The 25,603-nt window shown below is 44.2% G+C and overlaps 1 protein-coding gene across 1 annotated transcript in view; it reads left to right on the forward strand.

Moving 5' to 3' along the window:
* Positions 1 to 2,714: 2,714 nt before the first annotated feature.
* Positions 2,715 to 25,603, forward strand: part of LOC148439505 (bifunctional 3'-phosphoadenosine 5'-phosphosulfate synthase 2-like) — a gene marked incomplete at its 3' end in the record, with an annotated part of 67,638 nt that continues 44,749 nt past the window's right edge. The window contains exon 1 of the mRNA XM_088464663.1: positions 2,715 to 2,898. Coding sequence (XP_088320789.1) covers positions 2,887 to 2,898 — 12 coding nt within the window. The remainder of the gene's footprint in view (positions 2,899 to 25,603) is intronic.

Genomic DNA, 25,603 nt, shown 5'->3' on the forward strand with positions numbered 1-25,603 from the left:
ACACTGAAGACTGACATCAACATACATGTTGCAAAATTTTAAAGATAGTAAAATAAATGTAAATTAACCGTATTGTACGAAAAACATACACTCGCAGTGGTTCTTTACATACAAAACACCCCTCTCCCCCCATTCACTGTAACCATTGTAGTTTACCTACCTTAGGCCTCCTTTCCTCTCCATTTCATCTTGGTCTCCCGTCCTACTGAGTCTGCCGCTGCCTGTTCCTGCCCCCTCTCTGTGACAGATGTCATGATGCTGAGATGCCTGCACTGCTGTGACTGCTTGTTCCCGCCCCCTCTCTGTGACAGACATCATGATGCTGAGACGCCTGCACTGCTGTGACTGCCTGCTCCCGTCTCCTCTCTGTGACAGATGTCATGATGCTGAGATGCCTGCACTGCTGCGGCTGCCTGCCTGTTCCCGCCCCCTCTCTGTGACAGACGTCATGATGCTGAGATACCTGCACTGCTGCGGCTGCCTGCCTGTTCCTGCCCCCTCTCTGTGACAGATGTCATGATGCTGAGATGCCTGCACTGCTGTGACTGCCTGCTCCCGCCTCCTCTCTGTGACAGATGTCATGATGCTGAGATGCCTGCACTGCTGTGACTGCTTGTTCCGGCTCCCTCTCTTTGACAGACGTCATGATGCTGAGACGCCTGCACTGCTGCGGCTGCCTGCCTGTTCCCACCCCCTCTCTGTGACAGATGTCATGATGCTGAGATACCTGCACTGCTGCCTGTTCCCGCCCCCTCCGTTACAGATGTCATGATGCTGAGACGCCTGCACTGCTCTGGCTTTTGAGAAGCGCCAGGGTTGGACTGGCTCACAGGGGTATAGGGGAAATCCCCGGTGGGCCCCACTGCCTGTGGGCCCACCCCCTCCTCTAGGTGTCAGGTTTCAGACCCCAAATTATAAATTGTTACACTATTAGACAGTCAGTTACCTGGTGGAGCAAGACAACTGATTAACAAGGGGGCTCAGGGCCTGATTCAGAGCCGGACGCTCTAACCAGAGCGCTCGCTCTGAATCATGGCCCTCCTACCTAAAATTGGAGCAGCCTCCTGGCCGCTCGCATAGCTGTGGGTGACCACCCACAGCTTATGCGAGCGGCCAAAAAGATGGTCGCTGGCTGTCGCTATGTGGGTCTCGCGCATGCGCACAACTGAGCTCCCTCCATCGTGCACATGCGCACTAGGGCACCATCGACCCGATTGCGAGTGCTCAGCGCTCGCGAGCGGGTCTGAATCAGGCCCTGAGTTCACTTCTATAGAATCTACACCAAGATTTGCCTAATGGTTAGCCAACCCTCTGATGGATGACCACACCCCTTAAGCTTGGGCCCTTATTACTGATTATCCCGGGCCCGTCATGCTCCAGTCCGATACTGAGAAGCGCTGATATAGATTGTAAGCTCTGACACATAAATAGACTGCCTTTGTCACCATGGCTTGTTGAGGACAGGGAGGTTCATTAATCACATATTAAAGGAAAAATGGATAAGGTTCTTCATTAATAATATTATAAAACACTTATCCTATTATTTTATTTTTGTTTGTTATAGAGTGCTAGGCTATACAGGTCATTTTTGTTATGCTCTACAAATCATATTAGACACTTCGGATGGCGTAAGCCACGGGGACTAAGGACCTCATTCAGACCTGGTCGCAAGCGCTGAGCTCTCGCAACCGGGTCGATGGTTAGGCCCAGTGCACGCGCAGTGGCCGCACTGCGCGTGCGCAAGCCCCGGAGCGAGAGAGAGAGCTCACTACAAAAGGACCGGCTGTAGATGTTGATCGACAGCTCGACCCGTTTTGTAGGCGGGGCGGGAGGGGTGGCTACACAAACGGAGGCGTTCCCAAGCGAACGCCTGCCGTTTTGTGGGCGGCCGCACTGACATCAGCAGTGATGTCAGTGGGGAGCGAGCAGGAAGCTCCATGGGGCTTGCGGCTGCCGAGACCCAACCTTAGGTTCTTGTCACAAGCCCCGATGGTCGTGATAGTCTTGACCATCGCAACCGTCACCCTGGTCGGTCGCTAAGCTGTGGGTGGTAACCCACAGCATAGCTAGCGACCAGGAGGCCGCACTAAAAAAAATAAGAGGCCGCCCTCATTCAGAGAGAGTGATCGCTTCTTGTGACCGCCTCTGAATGAGCGCCTAAGTTCGGTAAATCTGGCAGCATTGTATCTCCCATAGAAACCTGTGGGGGTTGCGACTGCTGGCGGAAATGGAAGAACTGCAGCAGATAGCGAAGATACCTTTTGCTGTCCTACTTCATACATTCAGGGTTGTTTTCGGAGAATAATATTTAATGATAAATGGACCCCATAGGGCCCAAATGACTCTGATACAATGAACTTTACATTACAAAGCTATGACTAACCTTTATGACGCTGTAATACATATGTGACCTGTAGGCTAACCTGCAGGTTACACTGAATACTTTTTTTTCCCCTAGAGAAAGGAGTGACAGTGTTAGCCTTGTGTTACTGCCGTCTGTGTGGAAAGGATTCACGGAATCACGGCTAGGACTGTAAGGGAGGAGATATGATAGGGAGTGGGACTGGACGAAGGAGAATGAGACGCCCCAACCCGGCCCCTGTGCAGGGCAGGCTGCAAGCCCTTCTCAGTGCCCCTAGCTTTCTCACCCAGTCACCCTGATCACAGATGGTTAATGTAGGGGCGGGGCCAGTGAGAGGAGGCGAAAGGTTGGTGCATGGACTTTGCTACGTGTCTCCCCGGCCAGCTATATACCTTCTCCTGCCGGGAGTGCTGCACTCTCACAAGAGGGCTCTCCAGCAATCACATCCTGCCCCGGGGAGTGCTGCACTCTCTCAGTCATACAGGGCTCTGTCTCTCCAGCAATCACATCCTGCTCCTGCCACTATGTCCAAGACGGTAGGGAAGTTTCTTCAACTTTTCTATGAGATCTGCAGTTTCTCTCTTCATCCTCTGCTAATCCATACAATGTAGCAATACATTGTGCAGATTCTTTTGTCATCTCTTCCCAAACAATTATCTTAGTTATTCATGACTGAATATATTATTCCCGGAGAGTGGTCTTCCCATCCTATAGCTGCTGCAGAACCTCTTTGTTATGACTATCTGTGATAGAACTGGTGACTGACAGCTCTGTCCCCTCTCACTCCTGCAGCAGATGCGCTGAATTCTGTATTTTCTCAAGTACTTTATCTCAGCTAATCTCTGGCTCACTGTCTTACCTTTTACTGTACCTTTTATTTGAATCTTTACATTCCATTCTTTGAGGAACATAATTTGTATGAATGGTAATAAGAGCTTCCTGTCTAATTATTATTATTATTATTACACATTCATGTTACAGGTTTGACAACATAGGTAAGTATGGGTATAACAGGCAGTGGTATCACATATACATACATACATACTTTACATCAGCTACTGTACTATTGCACCCTCATAGTATTCACTGGCAGATATAACATATAAGCACCTTAGAGATAAGACAGGTATCCAGCAACATGGATGTAAAGTATGTGATGGGTGGCTGCTGCTAGTGTCCCTGGCTGTAAGCAAGTTCATTGATATTATAGTATGAGTATGTGTACTTTGTATTGTTTAGTTCTTTATTACTTTACTAGGAGAAACTATATATGTCATATCATGGTAGCTATCATATTCTGCTGTTATACACTGACATGAATACACAACGTATCCAGAATTTATACAACAACAAAAAAGTGTACTTCATAAATTTACAAATAAATAACCCTCCGGCAACTGGAATATATTGAAACTGTTTCAATTGTTCACTGCTAAATAAATATGCTAGACGTAAGTGATGTTTAACCAGAATCATTTCTCTACTCATTGTGGAGGAATGCTCAGTACATCTGTTTTCTGTGTTCCTCCAGTCTGATATGTATGTTCTGTGTATGTTAGGGTGACTTCCTGACTGATTCATTCTGACTTACTCAGGGCTGTATTTACCATATTTACCATAAAACTAACTATCTAATACAGGGGTTCCCAAACTTTTTTGAACCAAGGTGCCCTAGAGTATCAGCATTGTTTACACGGTACCCCTAGGCCAAAAATTTGAGAAATTCAGAAAACAATGTAGTAAAGTGAAGTAAATTGTGCTGACCTGTCACCCTTAGGTTCAGTTACATGGTGGTGAACAGGTTTGTGCTTCTGTTTGTCTACATTTTTACATTACATTGACCACAAATAGTTTGATTTGGTTTCGGACCACCAACCTGAGGCACCCCTGCAAGTGTCCTGAGGCACCCCAGGGTGCCACGGTGCACAGTTTGGGAACCACTGATCTAATATATAGTGCAGCTCTGATAATAGGGGCTATATATATATATATATATATATATATATATACAGAGCCCCTCTTATCATATATATATGTATACATATATATATATATATATATATATATATATATTTCTGTTTGGTAATCTTTCTTCATTTTCCTTGTTGTTTCTGTAAGTATAGATAGAGGATTACATTTTGGTTGTTCAGAATATGTATCATTGGGGACTTCTGTAAGTAGCTATTTATTCACTAGGTGTATATTAACTGTTTCTATTTCATGTGTACAGGTAATAAAATTATGTTTGTTAATTCACTTTTTGAATTATTATTGCCTTGTAAAGGGCTGTATGTATAACATGTACACGTCAGTTTGGCTTTAATGGATTTAATATTAGCCTTATTCATTCTTTCAATCATTCTTATAAGAAAAGCTATGCAGATGTATTGTAGTCATTTACTACAATTGTACAAAAATACAGCAGTGCATTTCAGCAAATATGTTTCTCCTCTAGTTTTCATTAACATTCTTTTGTCATTTCAAAGAAGTTGGTTAAAAAAACCATGTTCATTTGTATTATCTCTTCAGGCACATGGTACAGTCTGATAGTGTACAGTATATGTAATTCACGTCCAGATATAGCTTACAGCAGGCAGTGAATCATGGAACGGGTGAATGTGGCTAAAGATGAAGTGGATAATTCGTTCTATCTTTTGACAGAACTTAGATTATTTTATATGTTAATAGCTTGACAAATAGCAAGTCAATAACATAAAGTTCTTCATATTGGTGTAAGTACCCTGGCGTAGACTTTGTTAAATTGTGCAGTATGTGTATGAAATTGGACCAGCATAGCTAGTAATGCAAAGCTACATACTGTATGTACAGCCTGACAGTACACAACACCTTGTTGTAGAGACAGGGAGGCTGCTAAGATATCACTAATAAATGATGTCTGCTCAGAGTGCTCATTTGTAACTGTATGCTTCCTTTAGACAGCCAGACAAAACAATTACCAAGTTTATTTTTCTAAATTATGTGTAACCTATCTAAGGGGGCAACTCAATTAAATGCGATGCAGGAGCACTGAATGTGATGCAGGGGCACTGAATGCGATGCACTGAATGCGATGCAGGGGCACTGAATGTGAGGCACTGAATGCGATGCAGGAGCACTGAATGGGATGCAGGGGCACTGAATGCGATGCACTGAATGCGATGCAGGGGCACTGAATGTGAGGCACTGAATGCGATGCAGGGGCACTGAATGGGATGCAGGGGCACTGAATGGGATGCAGGGGCACTGAATGTGAGGCACTGAATGGGATGCAGGGGCACTGAATGGGATGCAGGGGCGCTGAATGTGAGGCACTGAATGGGATGCAGGGGCACTGAATGTGAGGCACTGAATGGGATGCAGGGGCACTGAATGGGATGCAGGGGCGCTGAATGTGAGGCACTGAATGGGATGCAGGGGCGCTGAATGTGAGGCACTGAATGCGATGCAGGGGCACTGAATGCGATGCAGGGGCACTGAATGCGATGCAGGGGCACTGAACGTGATGTGCCGTTATGACTGTTTTTTAATGCTGATAACAGCACCCAACATTGCTCATTGTGCATTTATATCTTGCATTCCCATAATGGTGCATAAAAAATGCACAATGTTGAGTTACCATATGACTAGGTGAAGTGCGCACTGTACATTGTGTACATCGCCCTGTTCCATGCAGTGTTATTTAATTGAATTGACCCCTATGGGGGGAATCCAATTGTGGGCGGGATTTTTTTAAAACCTGCGGCGTGGTGTTTATCCGGCAGCTGCTGGGTTTTGCTATTCAATTAGATGCCTGAAAATGGGACGCAGTGATTTCTACTGATTATAGTGTCCAATGCATCTTCACCTCAGTGAACATAGGGCCTGATTCAGAGATGTACGCTAATGCCGCCACCGCTGCATCTGTATACGCGGTATACAATGGGGAAGTCGGCTGTCTTAATACCGGCAGCCGGCTTCCCGACTGTCATATACCGGCGAGGGTGAAATGCCGGGCGTCTAGATGTAGACGCCTGACATTTCCCCGACGCCGGGAGACCGGCGCCCGGCATCCCAATCGAAGGGATGCCAGGTGCCGCGAGCGGACAGCCGCGGGGGGTCAGCCGCGGGGGGTGAGGGTTAGGTTTAGGGCACCCGGGGGGGGACTTAGGTTTAGGCAGCGGGGAAGGGGGGGGGGTTAGGGTTAGGCACTTAGAGGGGGGATTAGGGTTAGGCACTTGGGGGGGAGGTTAGGGTTAGGCACCCCTAAGGAGGGTTAGGGTTAGGGGGTTAGGTTAGGTTAGTCAATACTTACCTATCGACGATCGGGATTTACAGTGCTGTCGGGCTTCCGCTGCTGGGAACTCTGCTGTGGTCGGCCAGGCGCTGCCGGGAATCGAACCGCTGGCCGGCGGTATTTCATACCGATTACGTATAAGCAGCTGCTGCCTTAAAATATGCAAATATCGCAGCCATTGGGATTTGTATTGTGAACCCCCCCCACCTGCGGCTTTGCAAATCCAATCATCTGCGTACAGAGACGTAGCATCGGTCGCAGATCAATCAATTATTACAGTTCTGAGTAACCCTAGGGTTATTCAGAATGGCCGTGGGAACTGAGACACAGCGAGTAAAAAGTTGCTTGTTCGGTAATGTGTAGTTGTAGGTTGTATAGTATTAGATGGTATAATATGAGATGTTATAGTATGAGATGGTACAGTATGACATGGAATTATATCATGTAGTATACAGTAGTATGAGGTGGTATAATATAAGAAGATGGAATAGTATAAGATAGTATAGTATGAGATGGTACAGTATAAGATGGAATAGTAGAGTATGTATGAGGTGGTATAGTATGAAGTGTTATAATATGAGATGTTATAGTATGAGGTGGTGTAATATGAGATTGTATTGTATGAGGTGGCATTGTATTAGATAGTATAATATGAGATGTTATAGTATGAGATGGTACAGTATGAGATGGAATAATATAATGTAGTATACAGTAATATGAGGTGGTATAATATAAGAAGATGGAATAGTATAAGGTAGTATAGTATGAGATGGTACAGTATAAGATGGAATAGTAGAGTATGTATGAGGTGGTATAGTATGAAGTGTTATAATATGAGATGTTATAGTATGAGGTGGTGTAATATGAGATTGTATTGTATGAGGTGGCATTGTATTAGATAGTATAATATGAGATGTTATAGTATGAGATGGTACAGTATGAGATGGAATAATATAATGTAGTATACAGTAATATGAGGTGGTATAATATAAGAAGATGGAATAGTATAAGGTAGTATAGTATGAGATGGTACAGTATAAGATGGAATAGTAGAGTATGTATGAGGTGGTATAGTATGAAGTGTTATAATATGAGATGTTATAGTATGAGGTGGTGTAATATGAGATTGTATTGTATGAGGTGGCATTGTATTAGATAGTATAATATGAGATGTTATAGTATGAGATGGTACAGTGCAAGCTTTTAATGTATGAGGTGGTATATAATGTGATGGTATAATATGTTAGTATTTTTTAATACAGGTCTTTGCTTCAATTACCAAAGCTCTGCCAGTAAATTCCATGGATAATGTTGATGTATGAACATCAGAACTCAGTTTGTGTAGAAGGAAGCTTTCAGACAAGGTGGGTCTTCACTGAAAGACTGTCTTTCATGCTTCATACAAATTATAATGGTGCAAGTCTTATATATATATATATATATATATATATATATATGTGTATATATATATATATATATATATATATAAAATCAGAGCCGTAACTAGACTTTTTGGTGCCCTGTGCCAGAAAGAACATTGGCGCCCCCCTAATTTTTCAAAGGGACATAATTCACCCAAAAAAGGGGAATGGCCTCATGGGAAAGGGCCAGGGAAGAGATAGAGGAGGCCAGGAGATGCTGGGTATGAAATAAGAGGAAGCTACAAGTGAGAATTATAATAAACAGAAATTTGACAGGCCCAAACAGCGTCCCCTGCCCTGCGGTGCCCTGTGCGATGGCACCGGCCGCACTACCCTAGTTACGGCCCTGTACATAATAGCAGCTCCTACAAATGGAGATAATCCCTGATAAACTAAAAATGTAAAAAAAATATTAAATTAAAATTGGACCAATGATTATCTAGTAATTTTAAATGCTACATGCATAGTTGCTATCATATCCATCATATCCAACAAAGAGCGCTAAAATAGTAATAACCACATGATCCCGGTATAGTGACAATTTGTTACTATACCATTATCATATGGTTATTACTATTTTAGCGCTCTTTGTTGGATATGATAGCTCTGATAACTAATCATGTAGCATTTAAATCATACATGCCTACTTTTGAAAAAGCATTTCAGGGAGATTGTGAAAGTAACACCCAGGGGTGCCGAGAGGGGGGGAGCGGGTACTAATTACCCGGGCCCAGGCTTGGTGGAGAGGCACAGCTCCCCCCCCTCTTACATCACAGAACCCCAGCACACGGTGCTGTGTGCTGGGCTGCACTCTGAGACTGTTCGCGGCTGCTAAGAAGCAGCCACAGTAGTCTCCTATGCCTGTGGGGGGAGCAATCAGGCTGATTGCGCCCACTACTGACTATGCGCCGGGCTGAGAGGGCTCACTGCACCCCTCTCGCCAGCGCAAAACTTTTTTTTAACCTAAGGGGGCATAGCCACGCCTCCCATGATTAGGTCACACCCCCTTTTACCCCGGTCCGGCGCGGCTCTTGGCGGGCCTGGTAACACCTATGAGTGCACGTTAAAGTGGGCATGTATTGCTACATCTGAGAGGCGTGTCATAAAACTAACTTACATTCAAATAAATATGAGCCCCAAAGCAGTCAGTAAGATCTACTTGTTGATGAAAACACACTGATACTTTTCAAAAAATGCTTGTAGCCATAGGGACCATTGTTCCTTGTATCTAGGGATGTGCAGGTTTGGGTTAGTTCGGATTTTCGCGTCAAGTACGGATTTTTCCCGCCAAAAATTGGGTCTCAGAAAGAGGCAAAACGTCATCTTTCATGGACTTTTGTCCAGGAATGATGATGTTTGTCAATGAAAGATGATGTTTTGCCTCTAATACGAACTAATCCGAGCCTGCACATCCCTACTTATAACCAATGAAAGGAAAGATACTAATGATTCCATTTGAAAATATATATCTCTGTGTTTTTTTTTTATATATATATATATAATTTTCATAATGGGGGTAAGGTGCAATCAGGGAGATTGCTAGACTCTTCAGGGAGTCAGGGAGATTGCTACTATTTCAGAGAGTCTCCCTGACAATGAGGGAGAGTTGGCAAGTACAATTTAAAATTACTATACAATCATTGGTCCAATTTTAATATTTTCACGCATCATACTTGTCAGTAAAGAAAGGCAATATCAATAAGTACAGAGTAAACAAATTAAGCCTTAGGGGACCTATATATCATTTTCACATTATTTTTACAAAAACAATTGTCCTATTATTTTGGAGTTTCATAATGCATTAAAAAAATTATCAACGGAATGTAACAAGATTTACAAGCAACATCGCATTGCGAAACTAGTTTGGAGATGCAATATTATTTTATATTTATCCAAATTTTACCAACACCCTGGAATGTGAAGCATTGCACATGTGCCAGGAAAGAAGCGGAGCATGCGCATTCATCAAACCACAGACAATTTCATTGTGTCGTTGTTACGTGGAGGAGGAAGAGAAGCTTAATTTAAATAATTTAATTAATCCATTCAAATATATATAGTGGATCCATTTACTTACCCCTGTCAAATAATTAATTATAATTAAAGGTTCACTAGTAACATGGAAAAAGAGAAGCTGGAAAACATGGGAGGTAGTTTTCTCATACTTGGGGGCTCTCATACATGGGGGGCCTCTCAGATCCCCCTCTCCTGATCTGATAAATATTTGCGAAATTTGAATGATACATTAGAAAATATTGTATTTCTACTATTTGTATTTGTATTGTATTTCAAGACAGAGGATAAGTGATCTTCAAGAAATAGAAAATGATCTCAATCATCTTCCACAAAATACCTTTCATTTCCTGATTTATAGACATGCTTGATACTACATTATCGCATTTATCATGCAATAATGAATTTATTTGCAAGGATTAATATACTACAAATACTGTAGTTTTGATGTTCCTTGTAGAGATATAAGCATGTTAGGGCATGGTAGAGACTATTATTTATAATTCTACTATTGCTCAAATGATAACTGTGTGTGTGTGTGTGTATATATATATATAAATATATATATATATGTGTGTATGTATATATATATATATATAATGAATTGGTTTGTTAATTAAAGTTGAGGACACTGCGTGTCCTTTTGTAAGTTTTTCATTAGCATGTGAATCACTTAGGAAACCAGAAGTGATCCTGTGTAGTTTCATTAGTATATAAATTCATTATGTTCCTGTGAGCAGGATACTGTAATTAAATATGCAGACCAGGTGCCCCAGGTAGAAGAAATGTGTAATCATTCAGCCATTGTCTAAGACTTGCATATTAATTACTTGGAAATGGGAAGCTGGCACCGAGCACAGCAGGAGCACGCTCTCAGCAGTCTGGTCACCAGGTGTGACTGCGCATAAACCAGATCAAAGACAAAATCATATGTTATCTGTTTTGGATGTAAAATTGATATTTCTATAACTGCAAGGAGCTTCCAAAATCATAGTCAAGTATCTGAAGTCTATACATAGGTTAGGTGCAGTTTGGAAATAATTAGTAAATATGGTTTGGAAAAATTAGGTATCTAAACAATCCCACATCACTTTGCAGTCATGCTTGAACTCATATCACAGCTTAAAAAATGGAGATTAATATGAACATAACATATTTCATGTAACTGAGGAAGTGCAGTTATTTGTACTTCAGGTTAAAAGTTACTTGGTTGTGACATCATCCATGGGGTGTTCGCACAGGGGATAAAACATAACGTATGGGAGTATTTTGTTCTGTGTCAGACTGGGGCATCAATGCTGAAGTTGAAGCCTGTACCAGTATTTGTCCTGCCTTTTCTCCTGGACAGAATAAGCTGCGTGTTATATTCTGTGTAAGTTTTTCCTTTTTATTTTGAAATTGCAACATGTTTGTCTTTGTAACCCGTAATAATTTTTGTTCTTTATAACCTTTCTGTAACTCAGCATTGTACTTTCTTTTGTAAATAAGTGATCTTTGAGGAGGCTATTAGATCGTTAAGGTTACGCTATGTTTATTAATGGATTGCTCTGAGCAGTGGGTGACCAAACTAATTACGAGCTAGTTAGTGATGCCGAGCTTGCACGATTACGATAGAGTGTACTCTATAATTGTTAATTGATTGCTATAAGCTGGGTAAAACCAGCTAGCTGTGGTAGTCTGTGTAACCAAGACTGTGCAATTGTGGTAAAATGTTTGGGGACTTGTGGCCCTTTATATCAACCAAAGGTGGTGACAGTATAGAGAGGTGTATAGTAGAACATGCCGCGTGATAGAATATTCTTTGTGAGTATTATATTTGACTATGCCCTCAACGCATCAGGACTTGGGGATCTGTGCGATCACAGTCCTGATGCTAGTGTGATACAGTCAAAGTGAATCAAATTATCACCTTTGGTCATAGAGTGCAAACTACAGGAATACCTACTGGGGTCCTTACATTCCTTATAGTGGTTATACTGGTGTTAATGGAAATATGTTCAGTCTGATTGTTAGATAAGCATAGAAACTGTTTATATAATTTTTTACCCAATACCAACACCAAATGCACAGGTCCCAGGCCTGGATCTAAGCCCATTCCACCTGAGCAGCTGCACAGGAGCACCACCCCATAGTGGGTGTAGTGCGAGAGACACAGCCGGGACCCATGCCCACCATACTGTATCCTTGTAGCCTGGCCTGGGCAGCGCTGGGCTCTTCCAGGTGGCTCATCTCTGTCCGTGCACAGTGTGTGAGTCAGTAACACTAAGGCACGCTGAGGGGCTGAGAATGGTGATGAAGACTGAGGTCACTGAAGGACTGAGGTAATGAGAGGCTGAGGTGGTGAGGGGCTAAGGTAATGCAGGGATGAGGGGCTGTGTATAGTGATGAGAGTTGAGATGATGAGGGGCTGAGGACGGTGATGAGGGGATGAGGATGGTGATGAGGGGTGAGGGTGGTGATGAGGGGTTGAGGATGGTGATGAGGGCTGAGGTAATGAGGGCTGAGTTTACCGAGCGGCTGAATATGGTGATGAGAGCTGAGATGATGAGCGGCTGAGGACGGTGATGAGGGGCTGAGGATGGTGATGAGGGGTGAGGGTGGTGGTGAGGGGCTGAGGATGTTGATGAGGGCTGAGGTAATGAGGGCTGAGTTTACTGAGTGGCTGAATATGGTGATGAGAGCTGAGATGATGAGGGGCTGAGGATGGTGATGAGGGGCTGAGGATGGTGATGAGGGGTGAGGGCGGTAATGAGGGGCTGAGGACGGTGCAGAGGGTTGATGGGGGGCTGAGGACAGTGTTGAGGTGCTGAGGGCCTAGTTAATGGAGGGAGTGGGACCAAGTTTCAACCAACTGGTCTGGTCTGGACTTGCTGAGACACTCACTGGTTTGGACTTTTTGAAGTGACTGGAGGCACTCACTGGTCTGGAGGCTAGTCTACTGCAATTAACTCTGCAGCTGTCTGTGACAGCCCAGCAGGTGAGGTCACTCAGTCTTCTCTAAGGGGCTGAGGGCAATGAATCAATGTGTGTGTTATTTATTTTCCTGCTGTGGGGGCAATCATTGAATCAGTGTGTTTCTTTTTATTTTTTCTGCAGCAATTAATTAATGTGTTATATTTTTTTCCAGTGGGGGCAGTCGTTGAATCAATGTGTTTTATTTTTTTTCCTGTGGGGGCCAATGTGTTTGTTTTTTCTTCCTGTAGTGGGCAATGTGTGTTTTTTTCCCTGTGGGGACCAATGTATTTGTTTGCTTGTTTTTTCCTGTCGGGGACAATGTGTGTGTGTGCCTTTTTTTCTCCCTGTAGGGGCCAATAAAGGTGTTTTTTTCTCTATGTGGGATAATGTGTGATGTTTTTTTTTCCTGTCAGGGACAATGTGTGTGTGTTTTTTTATGTGGGGTCCAATGTGTGTTTTTCCCCTGTGGGGCTTGACTCAATGGAATTTCTTTGTTTCTCATCTGTGGAATAATTGATTACATTTTTTTTAAAAATAGGATTTTTGGGGGGATTAAAAGTATTGATTTATGATATAGTTGGATCGGGGCTGGGGGAGGGGGTGTGTTGCACTGGGTGCTAGTAGACCTGGAGCCGGGCACTGGCATTTTCTGACACCAGTGGATAACCAGTCTTAAGTAAATGTCTTTCAAACAGGACATAATTTAATTAAACACAATACACCTCATAAAATACATGTTATTAGTCTTGTTAATATACTTGTGCCATTAGTTAACCATTAACCTGCCAACTACAGTAGGCTTGCTTAGCCTTAGACAGTAGCTCTTTAACTGAAGCAATATCTATTTATTCAATATTTTCTCTTAATGGTGGCATGTAGTGGTGCAGAAACGCTGGCTAGTAAATGGACGAAATTTTAAAATGTGTCTGTCCTGAAGGAGCATAAACCCTGGGGATATATAGGTGTTAAATAGCATTAGTAATATGCATACAGAGTTTAGTGTGCTTGTAACCTACAAGTGCAGCGTTAGTAGCTACTCCCAGTGATGTCATAAAATAAACTGGTAAAAGAAAGTTACATGACTCATCTGTACTGTAGCTTTGTGAGAACTGTAGAGATGTGAAATACTTTTTTTTGTGTGTAGAAAACTGGTATATTATAATGTAAAAAAAAAAATAATACAACTTTTGTTGTAGTGATTTGTGACAAAATAGATAAAAAAATTAAAAAAAATGCTGTTAAAGGAACCTGTTTCTCCACAAGCAGCATATTATCAACAACAGAAAATTACAGAAACAGAGTTCCCTTAAGAATATAGGACCTCATTTAGAGTCAGTCGTAAGCGGCCGCTCGGTCATACGCATCCGATGTTTCCAAACCATGCATGCGCACGGTTAGTTGTGCGCATGTGCGTACGAGGCTTTGCGATCCAAAATGCTGTAGATCGTATGGCTTATGAGCAGGAAGTGGCTTCCGAGAGTTGATTGACATGAAAGGGCGTTTGTGGGTGTTGACGGGGGTAGTGGTCTGAAAGCGCAGGCGTGCCTCAGCGTTTTGAGGGCGTTTTAGGGGCGTACATAATTTACCTGCTATGACTGACATAGAAGGCCGGAAGTAGTAAAACATCACTCTGCGAGCAGGTTCGTGGCCTGGCTGATCGTACAGCTTGAAGTTGGGTATGTGCTCTCTCAAGCCCCAGAGTACAATCGATACTATCGAATGTTATTGATGTTAGGATTGATGTTTCTATTTTGAGCCACACAATGCAAGCAGCTAATAATCGTTTGTTGAAGCTATTAACACTGCTAATTGGCTTGTAATTGATTCAGCTGCGTTAACATTAGCGAATAATAAGAATAAATAAATTTCATGGGGATGGCCTATTCTATGCGTTTTTTTGTTAATTTTAACATGCATTTAACAACAACACAACATTATTCCAAAATCCGGGTTTAAAATCTTTTTTATTTACAAACGCACTACCAGTAAAACATCAGCATGAACTAAATGACATTTGCACAATATAACACAAGCGGCCGCAACCATCAGAAGAAAATTAACATACAACGACTGACAACGATTGACTCGATCACTAGCTGCTATCACTCGCTAGCTAGAGGAGGTGCATTGTTCACGTATGGGCGTAACTTTGGTTGCGACCGACCGGTCGTGCGATTGCTTTCTTTTTCAGTTTCTCGGTTGTTAGGCGGTCGACTGAGCGGCCGCTTACGACCGACTTTGGATGAGGTCCATTGTCTGGACATAGAGAGCTTATTAAACAGATACTTTCAGTTACTAGCACAGTGACGTGGTCAATGACGCTGCTGTATTAATTATGCACACCCATAAAACGCCCGTTTTGACCTTTAAGCACGCCTGCGTTCTGATCTCCACTCCCCGTTTTCAAGCACCTTCCCATGTTACCACCCACATACGCCTCCTCCTGTCACTCATATTAGCAGGCATTCGCTATTTAGCGAACAAACGATTTTCGGCCGCACTGACTAGTTCGCGCATGCGTATTATAAACCGTACGCATGCGCAGTTGGGCAAACATCGCTCGGAACGAACGAGTGGCCGCTTACGAGCAGCTCTGAATCAGGCCCTAACTTATGAACTGGAAGGATCTCGGATTGTCTAAGATTGTAGTCAGTTCTTAAAAGAAAAACATACTCACTTTCTTATTTTGTTCTTACTGAGTTGTAATGAGATGGGGTAATCAAATAGTCACTTTAGTTTATGGTTTGTTTTAGTGAGGATTAGAACGTCAATGCTTTTCCCAACCCTACCATAATAATGAGATCAAACGTTGTCACAACTCTGTTCTCTGCCTTATATACTACATTCTGTTTTCTTTCAGGTCCATACAATATGTTTTGTTTGTCTGTCACATATAATATAGTATAGTATTAATACCAAAGGCAAGCAGCTGGATACGAGAACAACTATACCTGGTCCCTGACCCTAAATTATCTGATCCTTAGTAGCGGTGGTTTGGTGTCTCTACACCTGACAGCCATCATATACTCACCACACTGGCACCTCTCTTACCATCAATTCTACAGTATTTCAAGAGAAGGTAAAGTTCTTTCTTTTTGCAAAATGATTTCAGAGTAGACTAGAAGTAGGCAGGACTTGGACAGTGTGGGTAAGGATTGTTCTGGGATGCAGCGTAAGGGATCTGAGATTTGGTAGGAGTTAGTTTTACTACTTGTGTCTCAAGCAGGGGCGTAACTGGAGCAAAATTCTTAAGAGCCCCCCCCCCAACTCAGGTCTCAACCAAAGTTTATACATATATATAAATATATATATATTCACTCCCCTCACCCTTACCATGTACACCTCACTACCCTCACCCGGAAGCACCTCACTGACTCCCTTCACCCTGTAGCACCTCTCTCTCCTCACCTCATAGCACCCCTCACTCCCCACACCATGTAGCACCTCACTCCCCCTGTAGCACCTCACTGACTCCCCAAGGTCACCCTGTAGCACCTCACTCCCCCTGTAGCACCTCTCACTCCCCCTGTAGCACCTCTCACTCCCCCTGTAACACCTCACTACCCCTGTAGCACCTGTCACTCCCCCTGTAGCACCTCTCACTCCCCCTGTAGCACCTCACTCCCCCTGTAGCACCTATCACTCCCCCTGTAGCCTCTCACTCCCCCTGTAGCACCCCTCACTCCCCCTGTAGCACCTCACTCTCCCTGTAGCACCTCTCACTCCCCCTTGTAGCACCTCACTCCCCCTGTAGCACCTCTCACTCCCCCTGTAGCACCTCACTCTCCCTGTAGCACCTCTCACTCCCCCTGTAGCACCTCACTCCCCCTGTAGCACACCTCACTCCCCCTGTAGCACCTCTCACTCCCCCTGTAGCACCTCACTCCCCCTGTAGCACCTCTCACTCCCCCTGTAGCACCTCACTCCCCCTGTAGCACCTCTCACTCCTCCTGTAGCACCTCACTCCCCCTGTAGCACCTCTCACTCCCCCTGTAGCACCTCACTCCCCCTGTAGCACCTCTTACTCCCCCTGTAGCCTCTCACTCCCCCTGTAGCACCCCTCACTCCCCCTGTAGCACCTCTCACTCCCCCTGTAGCACCTCACTCCCCCTGTAGCACCTCTCACTCCCCCTGTAGCACCTCACTCTCCCTGTAGCACCTCTCACTCCCCCTGTAGCACCTCACTCCCCCTGTAGCACCTCTCACTCCCCCTGTAGCACCTCACTCCCCCTGTAGCACCTCTCACTCCCCCTGTAGCACCTTACTCCCCCTGTAGCACCTCTCACTCCCCCTGTAGCACCTCACTCCCCCTGTAGCACCTCTCACTCCCCCTGTAGCACCTCACTCCCCCTGTAGCACCTCTCACTCCCCCTGTAGCACCTCACTCCCCCTGTAGCACCTCTCACTCCCCCTGTAGCACCTCACTCCCCCTGTAGCACACCTCACTCCCCCTGTAGCACCTCTCACTCCCCCTGTAGCACCTCACTCCCCCTTTAGCACCTCTCACTCCCCCTGTAGCACCTCACTCCCCCTGTAGCACCTCTCACTCCCCCTGTAGCAGCCCTCACTCCCCCTGTAGCACCTCACTCCCCCTGTAGCACCTCACTGACTTTCCTAAGTCACCCGAGGGAGGGGAGTTCAGTGTATTATTCGGGACAGCCTGGCCGGCACTTGGGGGGCGGGGGCGGGTGTACTCAGCACTGCGTGCAACAGCAACACTGCAGCGAGACTCAGGACAGAGTGTGTCCATCTGTGACTGAGACTGACCATCAGTGGGGAGACTCAGGCCGGCTCTGGGGAAGTGGGGGGAGGGGGGCGTGGGCCAGGGCAGGCTGTCAGTAGACTCTCTGGCAGCATCTGGTCTGTCCATCGGGCTTCTCCCTTCCTGCACTGATTCCAGTTCTGGGCAGCTCTCCACAGTTTTGGATTCCCGGTGAGACCCGAAGGCAGTGGGTCAGTGTAACTACAGCGGGTGCAGCAGGGCCGGATTAAATAAACTTTATATTGAAATAATCTTTAAAAAAAAGTGCAGTTTGCTTGTTGGAACTCAGGCACCCCCAAGCGGTGGACCCCATAGCAACTACACCCCCTGCACCCTCTGTAGTTACGCCACTGGTCTCAAGCACCAGACCTGAGATCTATCCCTAATTTAAAAAAGCACTAATCTAGTTTTGGGATTTGAACCATAAGGACTCGTTCACATGCATCCACATTCTTTTGATTTTCATCCACTTACTAACACCTGAAAAGGGCATTTAAAATAGGATGAATGGTTTCTCATGGACATGCTCCCATCATTTCATGGCCATTTTAAGAATATAGAGCAGACTGTTTTTCATGAGTTAATGTTAAAAAAGTAAGGGCCCCATTTAACAAGGAGATATACCCCATTTATCAAGGAGACACTTGCTAATGGGCACCTCGACTCACAATTTTTGGGAAGCCCAAGAACTCCCGGGGTGGTAGAGCACTGTCCCACATCCTGCCCACTTCCTAGTGAAATGAGCGGGATGGAGGGGCGGGATTCTCAGAGAAATGCATCATCTTGGCTTTGCCTTGTCTTGCCAGTAATTGGCGGCTGTATGCTGTGAAGGAGCGGGGCCTGAAGACAATAATTGCCCAGCCCCATCCCTCACAGTGATCAGCTGGGCAAGTATGATACAGTTCAGTTTTGAGAATCTACTACTGCATGGGGGAGAAGCACCTTACTCCTTACTTGCTCTTTAATTCGCTATCATTATGTATGAGCACATTTACTTTTTATGAGACTGTTTGTTTAAAAAATAACCCCACTGAAGTAATGAACTATCTCATTCAATAAAACAAAAGGAGAACTAAAAATATATTCCCAGGTTTGTAGCAGTGATCTGTGGAGATTTGCTCCTGTGAATATACGGCAGAATCATTATTGATATTGCTGCCAGTTGCGATGTAAAATAGCTATTGACCCTAAGGACTGTAAAAGGTGCGTATTATACTCAGTGATGAGTAGACACATAAAAGGCTACATGAACTGCATTATCCAAGTCTCAAAAATACAAATGTTTTCCTAATATGCAAATACATAACAAAACAGCTATGAAATGACCTCATATGCCCTCAGATCCTACAGGTATTCCAATACTGTCTGCAGACTTGCCCCAGTGCATGGGTCATGGCAGCGCAATTCGCATTATCATGGCCCCTCCTCCTGTAGCACCATGCCGAAGGAGACACGGCTGTGATGAAGTGATTTCCAGCGATCCATGTTTGTTACAAGTCGCGGACTTGTCTCCCTCAAGCAGTTCACCTTTCCTGGATATTGTTGGTGAAGATTCTGATTCTCCCGTAGCAGATTCCTTGCTGTCTCCGGCTCTCTAGCTCCTCCAACGGCTTCCTAGCTGCACCAATACTACTGTGCTGTCATCGGCTCTCAAAGCTGCAACACGACCTACCAACTTTCTACCATCTGCTCTTGCAGCATCATTGGCTCCCAAGCTGCACCAACAGCTTCTGTGCTGTCTCCGGCTCCCCAGCTTCTCCATCGGCTTCCTAGCTGCACCAGTACTATCGTGCTGCCATCGGCTCTCAAAGCCGCAGCACCTTCGACCAACTTTTGCCGCACTATCAGCTCTCAAAGCCACAGCAACTACTACCAACTCTCTAACATCGGCTATTGCCGCACCATTGGCACATTTGCCACACCATCGACACACTAGCCGCATCATCGGCACACAAGCTGCACCATTGGCACATTTGCCGCACCTTTGGCTCTCAAAGCCGCAGCACTTGTTATCAGCTTTCTACCATCAGCTCTTGCCGCACCATCGGCACACATGCCGCATCTTCGGCACATAAATCTCGATCATTATCTGATTTAAACTGTCCCAGTTGTAATGAAGGCTCATATAAATGTAGTTGGCCGTTAATCATGATTGCAAAGTGGCCTGTGCTGTCCGATTTCCCCATAAACTGTGGCCAAATTGGACATACTGTAGATATGAGTGCTGAAACTGTGCATCCGAAACTGTGTTTGATATGAAATTTGAATGGATGTATTTAAAAGCAAACCAAATAACAGATCTTATAATGCCTAAAAGTCCTAAATAAATGTATCCTTTCATTACAAAGAATTTCAGTAACTTTATTTTAAGTCTATAATTCACCATTAATTAACATTCTCCAGTTGAGTAGTAATAACCAAACTACCTATATACTGTTCAGGAAAGAAACAGAGTAAGCACTTTTCAGGTTGTAAAAGGAGATCAAATTGAATTCCACATTCCAGTTATGCTGAAAGATATTCTCTAACAATGATGGTTTGTACTTTAATGGACTAAGCTTAGTCAGCGTTAGCTACCTTTCGGTTTATTCACTTATTTGCTGGGATAATGGATAAATGTGCACGAAAGCTGAAGTGCGCTTTAGTAGGGCCGTAACTAGCTACGGCCGGCCGGTGCCATCACAGAGAGGGCAGAGGCTCTGTGGGCAGCACCGTCGCCGCTCAACGCCCATTGCTCCTGGCTAGCAGGGTGTCCGGAAACGGCACACCCGCAGCCAGGATTGCAGCTGCAGTACCTGTTGATGCTTCAGATGGGAACTCTGCACACTACAGATGTGTCTGCATATATCTTACTTGCTTGCGCTTTATACAGCCCTTCTAGTCGCAATATGCCGCGGCGTGACTCAGTAGCGCTGAGCGTCTTTTCTTGCATTATTCCCCTTCAAATACATCTTATTTGCAAAGTGATGTGCATAGGGCACACCGGCAGCTTTTGCTGATTAAAATGATATGTGGCATGTCTATATTCTGTGTGCGACTGTGGGTGTATCTGCATGCTAAACATTACAGTGTCTCAGCCGCTGACACTGTAACATAGCATTTCCCATGCAGAGATAGCTGCAGACGCACACAGAATTATGTTTATTGTGACTTGTAGCGCACGGAGGTAAGATGTATGTGGATACATCTGTATATGCAGCTGATCGGGCATTCTGAGGATATCCGGTCAGCGCTGCACTTATTGGAGCTATAGGGAATTCTACCTTTGCACAACATCATGGCGTTGCACGCTCAGTTGGCGGGGCTGGCACAGGGCACTGATGTGCCAAGTTACTGGTTCTGTGCTTTAGTCATGTGTTTTAAAAGTATTTTCCATACACTTTATGCATATTGCACGTTGCTGCGACTACTTTAGAGTCTTTTGCTATAGTTGCGAGTAAAGTGCTTCCCCTGGGGTACAAGCGAGTGTCTGCAAGGACTAATGCTGGGTATACACTAAATGACGTGTGTACCCAGCAGTGTGACACACGACCCCGCAGCCGACGGGCCAACATATTGGGCGCTCCATCCACACCAGGCGATCTGGAGGCCGACATTTCACCCCCCGCCGCATATCGCTGCATGGGATCGACAGCCGCATCGCCTGATTTTTGTACAAAAGATCAGGGGATGCAGCTGATAACCCCACAGGAGCGCGCACTACACAATGTAGTGCAAGCACAGCACACGACAATAACAATTTGTCGTTCCGATGCATTGTGTAGTGTGTACCCAGCGTAAGACACCAACTTTGTGAGTCTTTAACTGTACTATCAGACACACCATCAAAACTTGCACTTGCCCCATGCTAGGTGCAGAAACCCTACATGAATACATACTCTCCCTTGATAAACAAACCACTTTGGCTAATTATTAATCCAAGGCAGTTTTGAACTTTTACTACTCTCTGTGTGTACTCCGTTTTGTTTTCGCTTGAACTAATATTTTGAACATTTTTAAATAAAACATATATAACAGGCTGATGCCCTGGGAATGAGCTGGCAGATCTCATTATTTACAATGGCTGAATTAGAGAGATATTTGATTTCACGATAGTATAATGTTCCCTTGTTTCCTGAGGATTGTCAAGGTTACATGATATTTTAACATATTTTATTCTGCCTATACAGGGGCTCTAAAAAATATTCTCAGAATTTCCATTTGTCATTTTGTGTCATTTTATTTTTTTCCATCATGGATTTATTTGGGAATTTGTAACATTTATCAAAAGAAAACTTCTTTTAATTAGATATTTTCAAATAAGATACACCTAAAGAAACGTTGTTGCAGTCAGTTGTCTTGAGTTCACGTACTGTAATTGATTGGAGTGTACAATTTAATGGTGTCCGTGGATTTCAAAATAACAGGGAAATGAGAGCGAACCCATAGTTGATAAATTGCCATAAAAAGCATCAACATGAAGATAAAAGAACATTTCAAGTAAATATGAGACAGAGCTATAAAAAAGTACCGCTCAGGTAAAGGCTATTAATATCTAATGATGCACCGTCAAATAAACATCATAAGAAAATATAGGCAATATGAAAACACAGTAATTTATTTAGACCTGGCTACCCTCAAAAAGTGAGCATCTGTGCGCGGAGGGCACTTGTTCGGCCGGCGACCAAAATGCCTATTACAACCGTGAAAGGTATAGTGCTCAGTTGCTGAGATTGGAAAATCAATGTCTTGGAGGAGCCCAAACAAAGTTCACACTTAAATCCCATTCAGAATCTATGGAATCATTTGAAAATTGCTGTTTACCAATGATCATTTCAGGGATCTCCATCCAACCTGGTAGAACTCGAGCAATAGTGCAAATAATGAGTGACAATTGCATCAACAATTTCCACCTATTTGGTAAAAGCTGGTATATAGAAGTGTAGCCCATAGCAACTATCAGATTCTTGCTATTTATCTAGAACTTTCTATAGCTAGAATCAAAAAAGGCAACACCTTCACTTTTCCTTTTTAGAAGTCTAATGCTGTGTACACATGCAGCGATTTTTTGGTTGACGGAACGATAACGATATCCTTATCGGTCAGTCGTCCAAAATATCATTCAGTTTTTGCACCAAAACGATGAACAATAACGACCAATGCGCGCTCCCGTTTGTAGTTGGCCATTATCATTCATCGCCCGAACCTCCCGTCCAACCTGACGATATTGTCAGGTTGAACATGTTCGGGGATGAGGGAGAGTGGGCTGCACTGAACAATATCGTTCTTGATATCGTTCAGTGTTTGTGCTCAGTATCGTTAACGAGACTGAGCACACCCCTGGCGGGGACACACGGGATGATGTCGTTCATGAAGCGAATCGTCCTGTGTGTATGCACCTTTAGTAAATCCCTTAATATGTAATTACATATACAGGTGCTTCAACTAGTATTAACACAAGGGTGCAAATGATTGTCTTTTTTATTTGTTATTAATTAATAAAAGAGTTTTAGAGTTGTTACAGACTATTTCGTGCTGGTTAGTCATTAGAAATAATTCATAGATCGTTTTTGATTTCCAGGTGTAAGAAAGTAAAATGTGACCAATGGCAAATACTTATTTTTACAGCTATTGTTGCAACCCCTATTTGACTATGTATTGTGACGGATTGGACTTACAGTCACATATAGGCATACTTGCTTACTCTCCCAGAGCATCTTGGAGACTTCCAAAACTCGGTTGGCTCTCCTGGACGCTCAGAAAAGCGGCACATTTCCCAGAGCCCCCTTGTGGCCACCCATTTCCTTAGTGAAGTGGGTGGTCCAGGGGGCCTGATGATGTGATATGCTGCATTGTATAGCAGGGGGTGTGGCTACAATTGCGCCGTCATGCCACCTACACCACCCACTTGGTCGTGTCACGTCCTGCACCACCCAACCGGTTGCCCCCTCCTGCAGGGGGCAGTCAGAAAGTAGGTAAGTATGGCTATAGGGGAAATACAGTATATTTTGAATAGCTAAAACAGACATGTCATTTTGTTGTGAGACTTTGGGCTTTATTCAGAGTCATTAGCTAATGCAAATACAAAACGGTCTCTTCCTGTCAATCAGTTGCGAATGAATCCTCACAGCAAGCTCAAGCACAATTTGCAGTGCGCGCGTAATGCTGCTGTGATGTATGCGCAAACTACCGATAATCAACTGTGTGAACATCGGAATAGCGTTCAACTCAGAATGAGGCCCAGAGTTCCAATACCATAAGCATAGTTACCGACATGTTATAATAGTTTCCAGGGACAACTAGTGCATTGCAGAATATCAGATACGATATTGTCTCTGCAGGAAGAGGAGCACTACAGTATGGTAATGAACATGCCATGTTGACTGATTTGATTTCTGAATACTTTTTAGCAATTTGAATGTTTATTCCCAACAAGGTTTAATTGAAAAATCCAAGCGAGTAAAAAAATGACAAACATTACATCTACACTATATGGACAAAAGTATTTGGCCACACCTGTTAATTACTGAATTGAGGTGTTTCAGTCAGACCCGTTGCCACAGGTGTATAAAATCAAGCACCTAGCCATGCAGTCTCCATTTGCAAACATTTGTGATACCAAATGGGTAGTTCTGAAGAGCTCAGTGACTTCAAGCGTGGTACTGTGATTGGATGCCACCTTTGCAATAAGACGGTTCATGAAATTTCATCCCTCTGGATATTCCACGGTCAACTGTAAGTGATATTATTAGAAAGTGGAAGCATTTAGGACAACAGTAACTCAACCATGAAGCGGAAGACCATGTAAAATCACAGAGCGGGGTCAACGACTGCTAAGGTGCATGGTGTGTAAAAGTCGCTAACGCTTTGCTGACTCCATATAGTTCCAAACTTCCACTGGTATTAATGTAAGCACAAAAAATGTTCGGTGCCAGCTTAATGAAATGGGTTTCCATGGCCGAGCAGCTGCATGCAAGCCTCACATCACCAAGTCCAATGCCAAGCGTTGGATGGAGTGTTGTAAAGCACACCGACACAGGACTGCGGAGCAGTGGAAACATGTTCTGTAGAGTCTCTGTTTGGCAGTCAGATAGGCGAGTCTGGGTTTGGTGGATGCCGGGAGAATGTTAAATGCCTGACTGCATTGTGCCAACTGTGAAGTTTGGTGGAGGAGGGATAATGGTATGAAGCTGTTTATCATGGTTTGGGATAGGCCCCTTATGTCCAGGGAAGGGCAATCTTAATGCTTCAGCATACCAAAACATTTTGGACAATGCTATGGTTCCAACTTTGTGGCAACAGTTTTTCTTTTCTATTCTAACAAGACTGTGCCCCAGTCAGGGGAGTAGCAAGGGTGGTTCCAGTGGAGCACGAGCTCCAGGTACCAAAATGGAAAGAGGGCGCCAGCCAGGATCCCGGAATTCATGGGCGCTGTACAGTATGACGGTCACCTGTTAATTTTATCTCGGATTGTTTGCTCTATATCCTAAATAAGTTACGGATCTGAGATCAGTTTCTACATTTCATGCTCCCTCAAGATGCCCAGATTGTCTCCCCTCCGGCCCTCCCTCCTCTGTGATCATCTTCTGTCACCTCCCCTTTCTGTCAGATTGATTACATTCACTTCTCACCTCTTTATTTCCCTCCCCTATCTACCATTGGATCAGCTCTTTGCCCCTCCTCTCTCCTTTCTTATTGGCCTCTGTCACCTCCCCTCTCTGATCAGCACTTTCCTCTCCCCTCTCCTCTTTGATCCCCTCCCCCCTTCTCTCCTCATTCTGTGCTTCAGTGGAGTTGAAATTGACACATCTGAGATCTAAAATCCTAAACTTCAATTA

The sequence above is a fragment of the Taudactylus pleione genome, unplaced genomic scaffold (assembly GCF_031769625.1).
Source record: "Taudactylus pleione unplaced genomic scaffold, aTauple2 ptg001745l, whole genome shotgun sequence".
NCBI lineage: Eukaryota > Metazoa > Chordata > Amphibia > Anura > Myobatrachidae > Taudactylus > Taudactylus pleione.